The 15,932-nt window shown below is 37.3% G+C and overlaps 1 protein-coding gene across 1 annotated transcript in view; it reads right to left on the minus strand.

Annotated features, from left to right (window-relative positions):
• Positions 1-15,727, minus strand: part of LOC127655451 (lysophosphatidylcholine acyltransferase 1-like) — a 74,716-nt gene extending 58,989 nt beyond the window's left edge. Inside the window, exon 1 of the mRNA XM_052143279.1 lies at positions 15,418-15,727. Within this exon, the coding sequence (XP_051999239.1) occupies positions 15,418-15,531 (114 nt within the window). The 5' untranslated portion in view covers positions 15,532-15,727. The remainder of the gene's footprint in view (positions 1-15,417) is intronic.
• Positions 15,728-15,932: the final 205 nt, after the last annotated feature.

Here is a 15,932-nt window from a genome sequence, read left to right on the forward strand (position 1 = left end):
TGTTTGAGCACAAACAATACCCCATAATGACAACATGAAAGAAGTTTGTTTGAATTTTTGTAGAAAATGTTGTAGAAACATCTCATGGATGATCAGTGGAAACAGGATGCACCTGAGATAAATTTTGTGTGTCATGGCAAAGGCTGTGAATACTTATGTACTTATGTGATTTATTTTATGTTTTATTTTTAATAAATTTGCAAAGATTTCAAACAAACTTCTTTCACGTTGTCATTATGGGGTATTGTTTGTAGAATTTTGAGGAAAATAATTAATATAATCCATTTTGGAATAAGGCTGTAACATAACAAAATGTGGAAAAAGTGAAGCGCTGCGAATACTTTCCGGATACAATGTATACTGCAAAATTACAATTCATGTCTTTACGAGTAAAACCATAATGAGGAAAAAATGCTGCACCTTTAAATATACATTTAATGAAGCCAGTCGCTCATACACTGATAACACATCATAATCATGTGCGCTCTTGTAATAAATTACAGACAACAGAGCGCACATTAAGCTTGAAGTGTGCAGCACATGCAGACTACATATTTATTTTAATTAAATTGCAGCCTTTTGTGGTTTATTAAGTACATTTAAGTCATATATCAAACTGATGATCCGGAGATGTGAAGCTGTCGTCAAAATAATTCAAACCAATTCAAATTGCTTCATTCGGCTTTCTATCAAAATTAAAGCTCAATTTGACTAGACTGTAGTAACAAAAAATAAAACAAATAATTATAATTACATTTAAGGAATATCTCACAATATACTGTTTTCATCAATTTAAACTATGATGTGATGCTCTGCTGCACAGGTTTTTACAGAAATCTAGTACTGTGTTTTGGATTGTGCTGTGAGGATCTGTACAGAAGCACTTCATTAGATCAAAACAAGGTAATGGTTCATTAAAATATTTTGTTTTTCAGTTGATTCAAATTCTATAAATTCATTTTAATAACACTATCATATTTAATTTTAAAAACGGAATTCAGAAAATATAAAATGACAAACACAGCTTTTGGGAAAAAACTGAATGAGAAAAAAATCAAATGGAATTTGGAAGAAATCTAATGGATTTCATGCAAGTGTGGCTGTAAACTAAAGTCTACTGGCTATTTTTAAAAAGGGGGATTAGTCATTTGACATGTCCCAACCCCACTTCCTGTTTCATTAGAAAATACATCAAAACACCAAATCGAACTGTGCTTGTCAAAGCACTTCACAGGGACTTTTAGTAGAAATCTAATGCACATCTCACTTGTTAACATGTCCATTAGACAAAGGTGGAAGATTTATTAAATCATAAAGATTTCTCAAAAAGATGCGAACTACTTAAATTCATGTAATTATTTGTTTAAGGCAAACATTGTAAAAAGCAGAGCAAGCAGTACACTAAGAAAAGTTAGCAAAAATAGGGCCCAATGTACCGTTAAAATGAAGGAATTTTCTGTATTGATTTTTCAGGTATTTTGAATTACACATTGCATTGTGGGAGCAAGAACCCCCACTAACCATGAAACGTGCAAGAGTCAGGGGCAATCACACATGCTTGTCATTTAACACTGTCAAAGTTTCATTTGGATTTCAGAGTTGGAGTAACCTCTCTCACTTCTGTGGTAAAAATCAAGAATTAAAATGTATTTTTTTAACTAAAATGATTTACGGTATGTTAAGGATAGTTTTTGTTGGAAAGAGTTGCTGAGCTTTTGTTAACCCATGTCTACCGTTACCAGATAAGCCAGGAATATTAAACAGACTCATTTTAAAATTATTTACTTTTAACCATTACTAATACTTTAGTGGACGTCAGGCAGATAAAGGCTTTGCTAGCCCCAAATTTAGCCTCAGGCAGTCCGCACAAGGTCCGATATGTTCAAATGCTAACATTAGCCATCTGCTTCCCCACCAGGGTTGCAAAACTTGGTCCTGCTAGTTAGCAAGATATTGGGCTGCCGTGGTATGTTCTTCTACTATATTAACTTAGCCAACATAAATAAAGTTTGGTACTGTAATGACTGCAAATGTTAAACTGTTTAAGTAACGTTAAATTAGTTGCTATCTGGCTTGTTTGGCAAATTAACTTAGGGCCTGGCACATTAATCATCGTGTGCATATTGTCACGCGTTGAAAGATTTTGTTGATATTCCCAGAGGTACCCTGACTGCATATGTGTTACTGTGTCCTAACTTTGATTAACCTTTGATTGTTGGCAATGCAGTTTATGTACTGCTGAGTGGATAGTTTCAAGCATGCGGCATATTGCTGCAGTGGTGTTGCTGAGCAGTTGTGATAAAATGCATGAAGTTCAATGCTAGTGTATATGCCTTTATCAGTCAACAGTGGTGGTGCTGACACATTACATCTTAGTATTCGTGTGATGATCTTGATCTGAAACGGCTGAGTCTGGTGAGGCTGTGGTTGACTGCTGCTGGCCTAGCTCAGTTGTTAGCCTCTGGTGTGAGAGAGAGTGAGAGGGAACCCAAACCATGCTAATCTATTAACAATCCAGTTTACCTTTTCTTTCTGAATAAAATATATACATTTTCAGCATCTGTTTCTCATCATGTGAAAGCTTTACGCTTGTGTCAATGCTCTAAATTCAATCAGAGTTGCATATGAGAGCCTGACAAGGCATAGCAATCATTCCTCCTTCATCCGAGTCCCCTCACAACCTGTTCTTAGTCTGGTGCAAGATTAGATAAGGCAGTCTTACCGTTATGTTGGCTTGTAATGTATGTGTATTTAAATGCATCTCATTTACTGAATACCTGAAGCACTGCAGATCACACAGACATGTTAACAATGTATTATTCTTATGTGGCCATAAAGATTGTGAAAGGTTTACCTCTTTCAATTGCTTAGCTGTTCATAAGCCACAAACAAGTCCAGACAAAAGAACCAGACAAACTTGGAACCGAGGTGTGTCTGTACAGTTAAAGTGTTCATTTAATTTTTGAGTGGAGAATATGTAGATGTTAAAGGGCTTGTGTCTCACTTGAGTGGCCTCATACAAGATGGTCTGACTGTAACTTGTCCCTTTGATGGACGTTCTAAGTCTTTTAACGTAAAGACATCCTTTTCATCTTATATTTCCAGATATCATAGAGGAATGTGGAATGTCACCCAGATAGCACCTGTTCATCCATGCGAAGTTGCAGAACAGTCTTTTCCAGGTGAGGGAGCACATGTTGCAGAGAATGTACCAGAAGGAATTGGTGTAACTGATGCAGACCAAGGTATGTTGAGAGTGTTAAAGTGCAAGATACCAAAGAGAATCTGGCTCTGCTTTACTTGGGTTTGCAGGCAAAGTATTTAGTTCCAGCCTCCACAACTGAAGATATAGCAAATGAAAATCTCTTCTGGATATTAAACAGGAGTATACAATAGATGTGCTATCTCGAGAACTTGAACAGTATGGTGTTCGAACAGAGACATTAAGATGTCTTGGGAAGAGCGCATACGAGCAGAGCCCTGTGCACAAGGGCTTACGTGCAAATGGCCCTTTAACGACACACCATCGAAAGCAATATTACAAGACGCATTATAACTATGTTCAGCCTGTTAAAGTCACACTAGGGTACAATGATAGAGGGTAAAAGAGGCACTATCATTACATTTCAGTATTGGAAAGCTTCAGAGCAATGCTAAAAGAAGGCAGTGCAGCTCAGCAGTTTTAACCCTCTTCTTGTTGAATATGGTACACTCTGTGATTTCACTGATGGGCATGTCATTAGATCTTATTAGGGTTGTGCCGATGGACGATATCATCGTCCATCGTGATGGCTGACCAACATCACGATGTAGAGCCACCATCGTGATGCCACGCCCCCTTTTGCGAGTCTTGCTAGTGTGACTCACTAATCCTAGTCTCTTCTATAGTTAACCTAAAACCTCTGCAGGGATTGCTCTGTAAATTAAATTGAGAATATAACTAATGCATATATGCTATTTTAAATACTGTAGTATATGCCAGAGACGTGACGTGTTAGTCTGTGAAAATACCGTGTCAGGCAGGCTACACAAATATTGATTGTTAGCTTCGTCTTTTTTTTACATGTCTTACACTGTACATTTAGATTAAAATATTTTATGTTGTAGGCTACAAGAAAATAGCCTTTATTAATTCATTATTAGTAGTTGTAGTGTCTCAGAAAATCTTGCTCATTGTCACATAGCTCTTGTATACACTGAAGCGGCAGTTTAAGATAAACCCAAACCAGCGAACGTCAAATAACTTTTGTCTGGTTAATACTTTTAAAGAAAAATTTCCTTGGCCATAAATCCATAATGTCAAATCAAATGAAAGAAACAAGGTGAATATGAATAACACACATTTATTAAAACATAGAAGAACAACAAATAAAACAAGAAAACGGGACAACACTCAGACCGAAACTCGGCATTAACATTTCACTTATAATTAGCAGCACAATTAACTTCAGCACAGGCTACAAAATAAATTATGTTATTGAAATATAGTAAAGTGGTCATATGAACTACACAAATGAACGTTTACAAAATAATGTGCAAAATCGAATAGCTCCGCAACGGATGGCGAAAAATGCGTAAAGAAGTCTACTATCTTTCACCATAGACCATGTTTAAATTTCGATGTTTCTGGCCAGAAATACCAACATATTCACTTTATCTGGTTTTAATAAGCTGCGGATTGGAGTAACTACACTACCCGCTGTGCTGAAGACCCGCTCTGATGGAGTACTGGTAGCACATATGCACAGATATTTCCGTGCTAATCTTGCAATGAACGGAAACCTTTTGTCGTTCGTTTTCCACCAAGTCAGCGGGTCCTCTTCCCCATCAATGGCCATTTCCTGCAGGTACATGGTCATTTCTGCCTCGACCTTTTGCTCATCAGTGAGCGTGGCTGTGGCTGCTCTCTTCGCAAGAAGGCTGCCCAAAGACGACTTTTTTTTCTTAGGCGCATTATATTAAAAATCCCGGATGAGTAGGCTACTAATTAGTTGGGCTAGTAAAATAACGAAATTATAGTTTTTCAGTAGAAAAAAAATATCTATGTAAAGAGATATATTAAAATAAAAAGTGCTTAAAAGTGCACAACTCTTCTTAAGTGGAAGAAATATTTTCCCCCTTACGTGCAACCTATTGGAAAGCCGGATGAGTCAGTTGGGATAGTAAAATAACGAAATTATAGTTTTTAAGTGGAAAATAGTATTTATGTAAAGAGATATATTAAAATAAATAGTGCACAACTCTTCTTAAGTGAAAGCTAAAAAAAAAAATGCTTCACGTGTCGTGCAACCTACTGATAAAGCGCCGACGAGTCATTAGTTGGGTTAGTAAAATAACGAAATTATAATTTGTCATATAATTTATGAAAATTAGGCCTATATGAAATTATATAACCCACCCCATCGACGATATCATCGTCCATCGCGATGTTTTACTGTCAACATCGTCAACTGCCAATTTAGGGGACATCGCCCAACCCTAGATCTTATGCAATGTTTGCGTATAGGTGATGCTTTTTCAAGATGCTTTTGAGGTGGCTAATTCTCTTGGATGTTGGACAGGAGATGGAAAGCAATATACAGGCAAGGGGTACAAAGCAGCTATACCATGTCATCAACATCATCAACATGCCCACTCGCTCCATGTGAATTCTCTGAACGATGACCTGCTCTAGTCACACATGGGAAGAAAGTAAAACACGATTCATTATTAACTGGAGAAAAAAAAAAACGTTATGTATGAGCTACTGGCTAATATTTGTCTAGAGGAAAAATATTTTTTTTCATATTTGACCCACTTTGCACTGCTGGTGCTCTCTATGGTCTCTCTCACCTTGTTAACCCATCTCTCCCTGAAACCAAAAATCAAAGAAATCAGTAAAATCCAACTTCTTTGGTTTGTTTCCTAACAAATGGAATTCCTGACCAGGACAGAATCCTTACTTTTAACATTGACACTATGATCTATGCTTACAACATGATCACATGGGAAGTCTGCATGCTGTTTCCAAAAGTTCCAGTACCCTAGGATCGACAATAGTATGCAGACTCACTGACATGCCCCATCTCCCATCGGACATATTTGGAATGGCTCAAAAACTATTACTTTCCCTCCTGGCTGGACTGGTAGTGCGTTGCATCAGTTGCATGGGAGACCACAGTTCAATTAACAATCAAACCAGGAAGTAATCACGTTTGCATAAACAATCATGAGCATGATAAGGTGGTTACATTTTTGTCCCTACACACACACACACACACACACACACACACACACAAAATAATAATACCATTATATATATATATATATATATTTTTTTACAACTGGCTTCTGGCATCCTCTCCTAGCTATAGATAGATGTCACACTTGTTTATATGCTCTGAAACACTTACCGCTTTAGCCTCAGGAGGCAGTGTCTTCAAATTCGGTCAATGTATACCGATACTTACCGCTTTAGCCTCAGGAGGCAGTGTTTTCAAATTCGGTCAATGTATACCGATTTCAGCTAAAGAGAAATTGGCACACACCTGGCAATTATTATGCGAGATCAGGCTGATTCTTAGCTGCTCCCTCCCAATTAGTTTACTGATTGGTCCGACTTAATAGATGCCGTGTAATCAATTCTCAGTGGATCCTCTCCAGACTATTATCTTGTTGCGCAAATATAGCGTGCGAGGTTTAGGCTTATTGTAGTTACTAGAAACAAATTTAATTCTTACTAGTCATTTATGATGCAAGTATGTGTATGGGGAAACACTGTATCCATTGGAAACATAGTTCATGACATTCATAGTGTTTCTTTGATGTTTTCTTTTCCAACAACAGGACACAACTGCTACTGGACTGGGCATCCCAAGCACCCCATGCATTCTTATCATGGGTTTGTAGTCTTTTGTATCATATTAACTTGTGATATTCGTTTCACTTGTTTTTAGTTTTGCTGCTAAGACAATTTGGGACACAATTGCTGAAAATGTCTGGAATTTGTTGATTTGAAAAGGTGATTACTTGTAATTTTCTGCTAGGACATTGTACAAATGCAAATAATTAGTCCCAGCTTGGACAAAACTGCTGTGTTTGTGCTACTAATGGCCCCAAAAGCAGTTCATTTTAAATCCTTTTAGAAGACTGTGATCACAACTTTTGAACTTATTGTCCTTACAAAATCATCATCACACAAAGGAATAACTGTCCTATACTTGGCAACTTGAGATGTTGCGTTGATTACTTTTAGATTTATGCATAAAACATAAGACCCAGTCGATATATTCTTTTTAATCATAAAATAGCTTTTAAGAGGCAAATTGGTCTGAAATCACATTCATCTGACACATGACACATTACAAGGCAAGGAAAGATTAACAGGGTCATGTTAGGACATAGTCCAAATGCAGTGTGACAAAACAATGAAACAGCAGACTAGCCAAGGGGCCATGTCTAGGTGTCTGACAAACAAGCACATTTAGTTTTTAATGGCTCATTACCTGAGGCTTTATGATCTATCTGTTAATTAGAGAGCTGGGAGATTTCAGAGGCATGGTATTGAGAACTGAAGCCTTTGACATTGTGATGCTAAAGGTTTCATGAGGTCAATTGAGTCCATGCTAATTGTTTGTCAGTCCTTGAAAAGACTGCTGGTCAAACACCTTTACTTATGCACTTACTCACAGATTTACATGTGAATATGATTAGTTAGTGAGAAATCGGGTCCATGCAATGTACATATAGTAGATAACCATTTTTTTTTGCCGTATAATTGCAAAAATGCTCATATTGTAAAAAAAATTATATTCATTGTACTGTGGAAAGACAGTGTAGCTCTGTAGATTATGGCGTTAATAACCCCAAGGTAAAGTTTTCGATTCCCAGGGAACACGCACACACAAAAAAAAATAATTATTATAAAATGAATACCTTGATCAGACTTCGCTTTGGATAAAAGCATCTGCCAAATGCATGAATCTACAATGTAAATTTGGCCAATGTGATACTTTCGGTATCTGCCAATGTTTGGTCAGTGTTACTGTTAGTTCGCAAATCTACCAACACCCTTGTCAGTGGATAGTGCACATACATATATATATATATATATATATATATATATACACACACATTTTAATTAGGGCTGTGAATTGATAGACAATGTTTAACTAATTAATCGCACAGTTTTATGTGATTAATTGAGATCAATAATTTTAAAATGGTACATTAAAACAAGCATTCAAATATAATCATAAATATATTTAGCTCACATTTGCCTCAAAGAACTTGCAAGTAATTGTTTATTCATTATTAATGTTTTTAATAATAATTAAAATATTTACATGTTAAAACATGTTTTGGTTTGAGTTTAGAGTTAATTCGACAGTTTTAAAGGTATAAATCTTTGGTATACGCAATGGTTGCCACGGTGTACGGTGATACCGCTTCGAATAAATCAATACAATAGCCTAATGAATAGAATAGCTTTAAAAAAATGATAGTTGCCTGATGAAGAGTTGAATAGTTGCGACCCATGATAAATGAACCTAAATAACGCAATGAAAGGCAGATGTTCTTTACCAACATATCACATTTTACAGGCAGCAAAGTACACACTGACAGAAGATGTTTATTTGCAGGAAGCGAATACAATGTGCATGGTGGGTAACTGCAAGACATCTCAGATTCAGAATGACACAAGAAATGCCGTTAGACACACAGACACGTGCTTGAAGAAACCCACTTCATTATATTTTTAACAACAGATGATAGAAAAGCCATCTATGTGCATGTCTGACACACTATTTGTTCAGAGTCGTGCAGTCTGGTGGAACGCGCGTGTAAAGGGTTCTCACTCTTATTTGTTTCAGTCTTCTGAAAAAATTTTTAAAAAATAGCAAGAATAGTATCATCTAAGAGAATGCTGCAAATGACCATTTCAGCTCAGGAGGTGCTTTGAGTTTAGTTCGGTTCATTTCCAGAGAGCAGTTCATTGTGAACGCAACTCTGCAGGGTCACTCTATATATAGAGTGTATATCTGTGATTAAATCATAAAATAATACAAAAACATGTTCACCTCGAACCATGATGTATATTATAAAGTGATTATTATCATCATTATAATTATTATGTTAGCATTTATAATTGTTTTTAAATCTTGATATGTATTAGTAATCTTCCGCCTTTGCCTGACGGTAAATGTGATGGTAAGTTTGACCACTTTGTTATTTTAATAGCTTTTCTTGAGTCATTCTGAATCCGAGACATCTTACAGTTACCCACCATGCACATTATATTCGCTACCTGCAAATAAACGTCTTCTGTCAGTTTGTGTACTTTGCTGCCTGTGTAATGTGATATGTTGTTAAAGAACATCTGGCTTTCTTTGATAAAATTTCACAGCGGTGTTGTACCATGTAAAACCGGTAACACCGTACACCGTGGCAACCATAGTGTATACCAAAGATTTATACCTTTAAAACTGTTGAATTAACTCTAAACTAAAACCAAAACATGTTTTAACATGTAAATATTTTAATTATTATTAAAAACATTAATAATGAATAAACAATTACTTGCAAGTTCTTTGAGGCAAATGTGTGAGCTAAATATTTTTATAATTATATTTGAATGCTTGTTTTAATGTACCATTTAAAATTATTGATCTCGATTAATCACATAAAACTGTGTGATTAATTAGTTAAAAATGTTATCAATTCACAGCCCTAATTAAAATGTGTGTGTATATATATATATATATATATATATGTATGTGCACTATCCACTGACAAGGGTGTTGGTAGATTTGCGAACTAACAGTAACACTGACCAAACATTGGCAGATACCGAAAGTATCACATTGGCCAAATTTACATTTTAGATTCATGCATTTGGCAGATGCTTTTATCCAAAGCGAAGTCTGATCAAGGTATTCTTTTTTTTTTGGATGTTTGTGTGTGTGTGTGCGCGTGCTCTTACAATGTCATATTTTTGCTTCTTGCTTGTATGCTGCACAGTTTACCTTACAGCAGAGCAGGGTTTTGTATTGTTCTTACTTAAAGGTGGGGTATGTGATTTGCAAAACGGCCGGCAGATTTTGAAAAAACACAACTCTAAGGTCCTACCTTCTCTCCTCCAACGCTGGCCCTGACTCCACCCATTCGAAAAACATGGACGCGCAATCATGCACGAGCGAAAACTCAGATGCGCAGTGTTCTAGCAGTGTTCTAGACTCACTAGTCAAACAGTGCATTCACCTGTCAGACAATTTTTCAGAGCAAATTGTTGACACAGCAGGAGGAGGGGGTCGCATACCACTCTTGAAAGGTGTAGAGCTGATTTTCTCATAACTGTAAAAAAAGAACATCGCCAGCCCTGGCGTCTGTACAGCGGTCTTCTATTCAAAACAGGATTCATAGAAATGTGGAACAACCCCACTAGCACTATAAAAGCTCTATTCTCCATACATAAATGCAATCGCTTCCTGTTACTGGGTCACGAGCTTTGAGTATGCGCATCGAACGGGACACGCGCGCCAGGGTGGTGGGGGGAGGGGGCATGGTACGACCGTTTGATTGACACATTTTCTGTCCAATGATTCTAGATGGTCTTGAAAATGATTGGCTGGAGTTTTTCGAGTCCTGCCCGTTCCACAGATGATTAAATTGCTTAATTTTCATTTCAGTGCTTCTAATTTACAGCCAGTAAGTGGGTTAGGAATAGGATTTCAAGTTATTTTGAAAAAATGATCAAAAAAGAAAATCACATACCCCACCTTTAAATGCTTCAGTTTTAAATAATAAAGACCTCTTTTCTTTCAATATATTATTTTGATTAATAAAATCAACAATCAATATTATCATGCTATGTTATTAATATGTTATAAGAGGGAACTAGTACAATATAAGATTTCTACAATGTTTTTTTTTTTTTTGGACGCAGAATATTGTCCGTTTATCGTTATCAGCAAAATCCCAGAAAATAGAGATATCATTTTTTGTCAATATCGCACACCCCTACTATATATACACAGATACTGTATAAAAAAAAAATAAGAAAAATAATAATTTGCTGAAGTTTAAAATTTTAAAACTATATATTTTTTTCTGGCTGATGTTCAGTCTCTATCAAGCACACGATGGGTCTCTCTTGTGTATGTTAGTTTTTGACTAAATTGGCTCATATGATAGAGAGTGCCCATCTCTCTCACACAACTGACTCACCTCTTGTGGATGAAGTCTCTATTCTCCATAAAGTAAATCCGCTCCAGTGTTTATTATGCCGGGGACATGCGTAGCATGTAATGAATAACTGTGCACTAGGGCTGTCAATTGGGCTGAGAAACTACATTTTAATTTTAAATTCGGCTGATTTTTAAATTGACGTTGTTTCCTTCGTTCAACACCCCCGGTTGGGCCAGTGCTTCAGATTTTTACTGGCCCTGCCAAAATATTCACTGGCCCCAACAAAAAAAATGACAAATAGCTGTATTTACCATCATGGCTTTAAAAATAATATGTCCGAAGATGAATATTTCGTACATATTTTTTGTTTTTAATACAATGTCTCCCAGGGGACTGGGTAGCACAGCGAGTAAAGATGCTGACTGCCAAGCCACGTGATAAAATGTGCGGATTAACGGTCTCAGACGTGGAGGGAACTGAGATTCGTCCTCCGCCACCCAGATTGAGGGGAGTCACTATGCCATCACAAGGACTTAAAGCGCATTGGGAATTGAGCATTCCAAATTGGGGAGAAAAAAAAATGTAAAATACAAATGTCCCCCAGAATTGAATAACATTTACAATTTGCAAGATATGATTTATGATTTAATCCCATATGTGCACTTTACAGATATAAATTAATAAATGCATCATATTAACCTCAGCCGTCCTACCATTTACTCATGTGTTTTTAAGCCAAGATTTGTGTGGGGGAGATGATGGGTTTTCAGTCACCTGTTTAGTCATGCAACTTTTGCCCATGTGTAGTGTTTTCACAAGAAGGATCAAAGATTGAGTCACTGAGTTAAAGATTTGATTATTGGCTGAGAGAACAGACTTGCTACTAAATCAGTTGTGATGTGTAATATACAGTAAGTAGATATTAGGCCTAATGTGTATATAACATGAAATCAGACAACCCAAACAAGACCAACACTGACTAATATACAAAGAACAAAAACACCTGTATGGTCCAGAAATGAGACATATAACAGGTGTTTCATGAGGATGATTTGAAGTAGACCGTTTCAAATATTCATCTTCACCACGCAGCTGAACAGCTCATGCAATAATAGCCGTAGTGATCTTGCTTTTTTTCATATCAAACGACATTTTCATGTCGAATTAATGTTTACGATTTGAAACATTACCTAATTAAGGTATTCTTACATTTTGGATATTGAGCAGCTCGTGATTTCCAGACTTGTCTATAACTGGGGTTTAACAAAGTTTATTCAATCACTTCAGGCAAATTATTGAGAGAAAATGTGTTTGTTTGTTTTACAGTGGGAATAAAACTAGCGATTTTTAAAAAAAAATTTTTTTAAAAAGAGCACATGCATGTTAAACAGACTAAGCTGCACGAAGAGAGATGAGACATATGCATGGAGAGACATGGATTTTTGAAACTGTTGCTTCTTGTGTTCCAATGTGTGGATTACCAATTTTCACCACTGTGAACACGGAACGTGCGGGGATACTCAAAATGTTGCACATAACGTTAAATCCCACTAAGAACTTCATTAATTGTGTTTTTTTCCTGCCATTTTCTACACATTGGTAATAGCTGCTGCAAAGACACTTGGAAAAGAGCGAGGACTGTGCTAAGAGAGTGCGCTCTGTGTCTGCACGATCTTGTGCATGCACGCGACTGTGCCTTGGCGCGTTCAGTATATTATGCATTTGCGCGTCTTTGCGAGATAAATATACTAGCGCTCGCTCCTTGGTTAGAAGGCTTTGTTCTCTCTTGCTTGTTATTTGCTTGCACTAATGTTATAAACGCAGCCCTGGCCCGATCGGCAATTGACCATTCTAGCAACTGGCCTGAATCTCTCACACTGGCCTCGGGCCATCGGGCAGTCCTTATTGTCAAGCCCTGGGGTGCATTGGATAACTAAACAATACAGCGCCAAGTTATATTATTGCAAAGAACATTCCTGGCTGTTAAAGAGCATCCCATTCCACTAATGTGCATAAAAAAAAACACATAAGTTTTAGACGGTCCATATTCTCAATTGGTCCATATTCTCAATTGTTAAGTCAAATTGAACTGTCAATTGCGCTTCAAAGCTGCTGTGTACACCTTGTCACACAGCAGCTTTTAGGCATTTTTCTGTCTTTTGTTATATGCTATAAATGACAAGGAGGCAGCCTCTCGCAATGCAAAGTCAACGGAGACGGCTGGATTGCCCCCCCCCCCGGTGGCCGTGGTCTTCAGATTATGACACGTTGCGCTCGGTCTCTATACCTCCAGGTTGCTTCTCAAATGCAAACAACCTTGTGACCCTGACCATGTTAAAGTTGGCGTGTGTAATTTTGTCTGCTTAAGGCCATGTGAAATCAAAATGTAAGTTTTGCTGCTTTTAGCCCATTAAAGTAATGCTTAATGCTAGTGTACTTCTAAATGTTCACAAATTTTGTTTACAGAAGATATACAATTTTAAAATCTGCAGTCTCTCTCTTCCAGCTAAAAAAGATTCAGAAAAATCAATGACGTCACAGAAGTTGAGAAACCTTGTCCAATCAAATGCTTTCTAGTAAGAATACCCACCCTCTTCCTACAACTATTCAGTGCATCTGCCGCTGAATGGGATGGACCAAGGTGGGAGCTGGATGCGAGGAATGTTGCTGGAGTTTATATTTTGTTGTTCAGCCAAATTTAATACAGCAAATGTGTGAACCCACTCATATGCTAACATCACCACAGTAGAGCATAACTCTGTGCATGTTGTAATAGATGACAGAACATGGATTATTCACTGTGAATCATGTAGTGATAATTAAATCTAAGATTTGTTTTATTTAAAAGGCACACGCAGTCATTTTTCATTCCTCATTAAAAAACATTGACTAAAAAAATATATATATATATATATATTAATTTAAAATCATGAATACTTACACGAGAAGAGGACTGTAGTCATATCAGTAACCTTATCAAAGCTGTTTAAATCTACATGGAGAGGGTCCCTAAATGGGGGCTGCCATGTTAGAATCACATGACCAACTGAATACTACTTGCTTAATCTCAGTAACCTCCCTGTTATTGGACACTTTCACTCATGGATTAAAGTAATTATGGCCAACTGTGAATAGTGAATTTCTACAATGGCGCCTGAAACTGAAAACTATTGATTTTGAATTATGTGCCTCCTGCCACTAGGTGTCAAGTCAAAATGAATCTTAAAAAAAAGAAAAAAGTTACTGAGTTACTGAGTGCACCTTTAAAGGAATTGTTCACCCAAAATTATAATTTACTTCTGCTTAACACAAACAAAGATTTTGTAGAATAATGTATCTACTCTGTTAGTGGTTACAATGCAAGTGAATGGTAAGCAGCACTTTAAAGCTTCAAAAAGCACATAAATGCAGTATAAATATAATCCATATGACTCCAGTGGTTAAATCCATATCTTCAGAAGTGACATGATAGGAGTGGGTGAAAAATAGATTACCATTTAAGTCACATTTTACTATAAATCGCCACTTTCACATTCTTCCACATTTTGAAAGTGAAAGTGAAACTGGAGATTTTCTTATCTTCAGAAGTGAAATGATAAATGTGGATATGGATTTAACCACTGGAGTCGTATGGATTACTTTAATGCTGCCTTTATATGCTATTTGAGCTTAAAAGTTTCAGTCCCTGTTCACTTGTATTGTATGGACCTACAGAGCAGAGTTCAATTTAATTGAACAGCACTGGTTTTGTAAAGAAAAAAAAATAGAAGTTTACTGATATGGACCTCCATGAATGCACAGACATGTGTTCATCCTCACCCTTTAAAGCTGATTATCTGACCAGCACCTGCCATCTCTCTGCAGTACTCAAACTAACACACATCCAAACAACATTTACCAGGCCACCATGTTATCTCACACATGTTTGGTATGCAACACATTGGCATGTTTCAAACAGCAGCTCATGGTGCAGATCTGCACAAAAGACAAAAGCCACGTTGTAGTTTCACATGCGAGCATGTGTTGATGACCCTACAGCTATAAAAGCGCAATTGCTCAACATTTACCATATGCTAAGTCCTGTTAGGCTGTTTGAAACTGTGTGCAACATGTATCACAGGACGCAAACTCTCATTTGAGCAGGCCAGAGAGGAACTGATAGCACACAAGCAAAGGAGCATCGCTTACTGTCCATGGCCTACATCACACATCCACCTCATGCATGACACAAACACGCAACGCATATTGTACCTGCAGCTTTTGAAGTGTTGTGAATCTTAAATCATGCACGAACGGGTTTCTGAAAGGAGGAGCCAGCTCGTGTTTCTCGCCTCCATCCGCATGTGTGCTCTTGATCAACCTCATCCTCGACAAATTCCGATCGTTAAAGACACAAAATCACCGTTATATCCGTCTCTGCGTCCGTTCAGCCTGTTGATTCCACTTTAACACGCAATTATCTTGCAGTCCTGGCTGTTGGGGAGGGTTGAGGGATTAAGCGGATCATGTATTTGACGATCGCTCCTCTGTCCGTGTGCGCAACAGAATCAGTCAGTCCCGCTGGATGTCATGGAAGGGCTGAATACTGCCCGCAGTGCGCATGCGCAGCCCCGCTCCTCCGTCCGCTCACGCCACAAAATGTTCTGCTGTGTGTGGAGTGCACATGCGCAGATGTTCCCCATCCGCTACATTAGGCGACAAATGTTGCCTTTTCTTCTTTATAACAAAAATTCTACATGTACAATAGCAACTCAGTAAAAGCCCTA

This window comes from Xyrauchen texanus, chromosome 15, assembly GCF_025860055.1.
Source record: "Xyrauchen texanus isolate HMW12.3.18 chromosome 15, RBS_HiC_50CHRs, whole genome shotgun sequence".
NCBI classification, from domain to species: Eukaryota; Metazoa; Chordata; class Actinopteri; order Cypriniformes; family Catostomidae; genus Xyrauchen; species Xyrauchen texanus.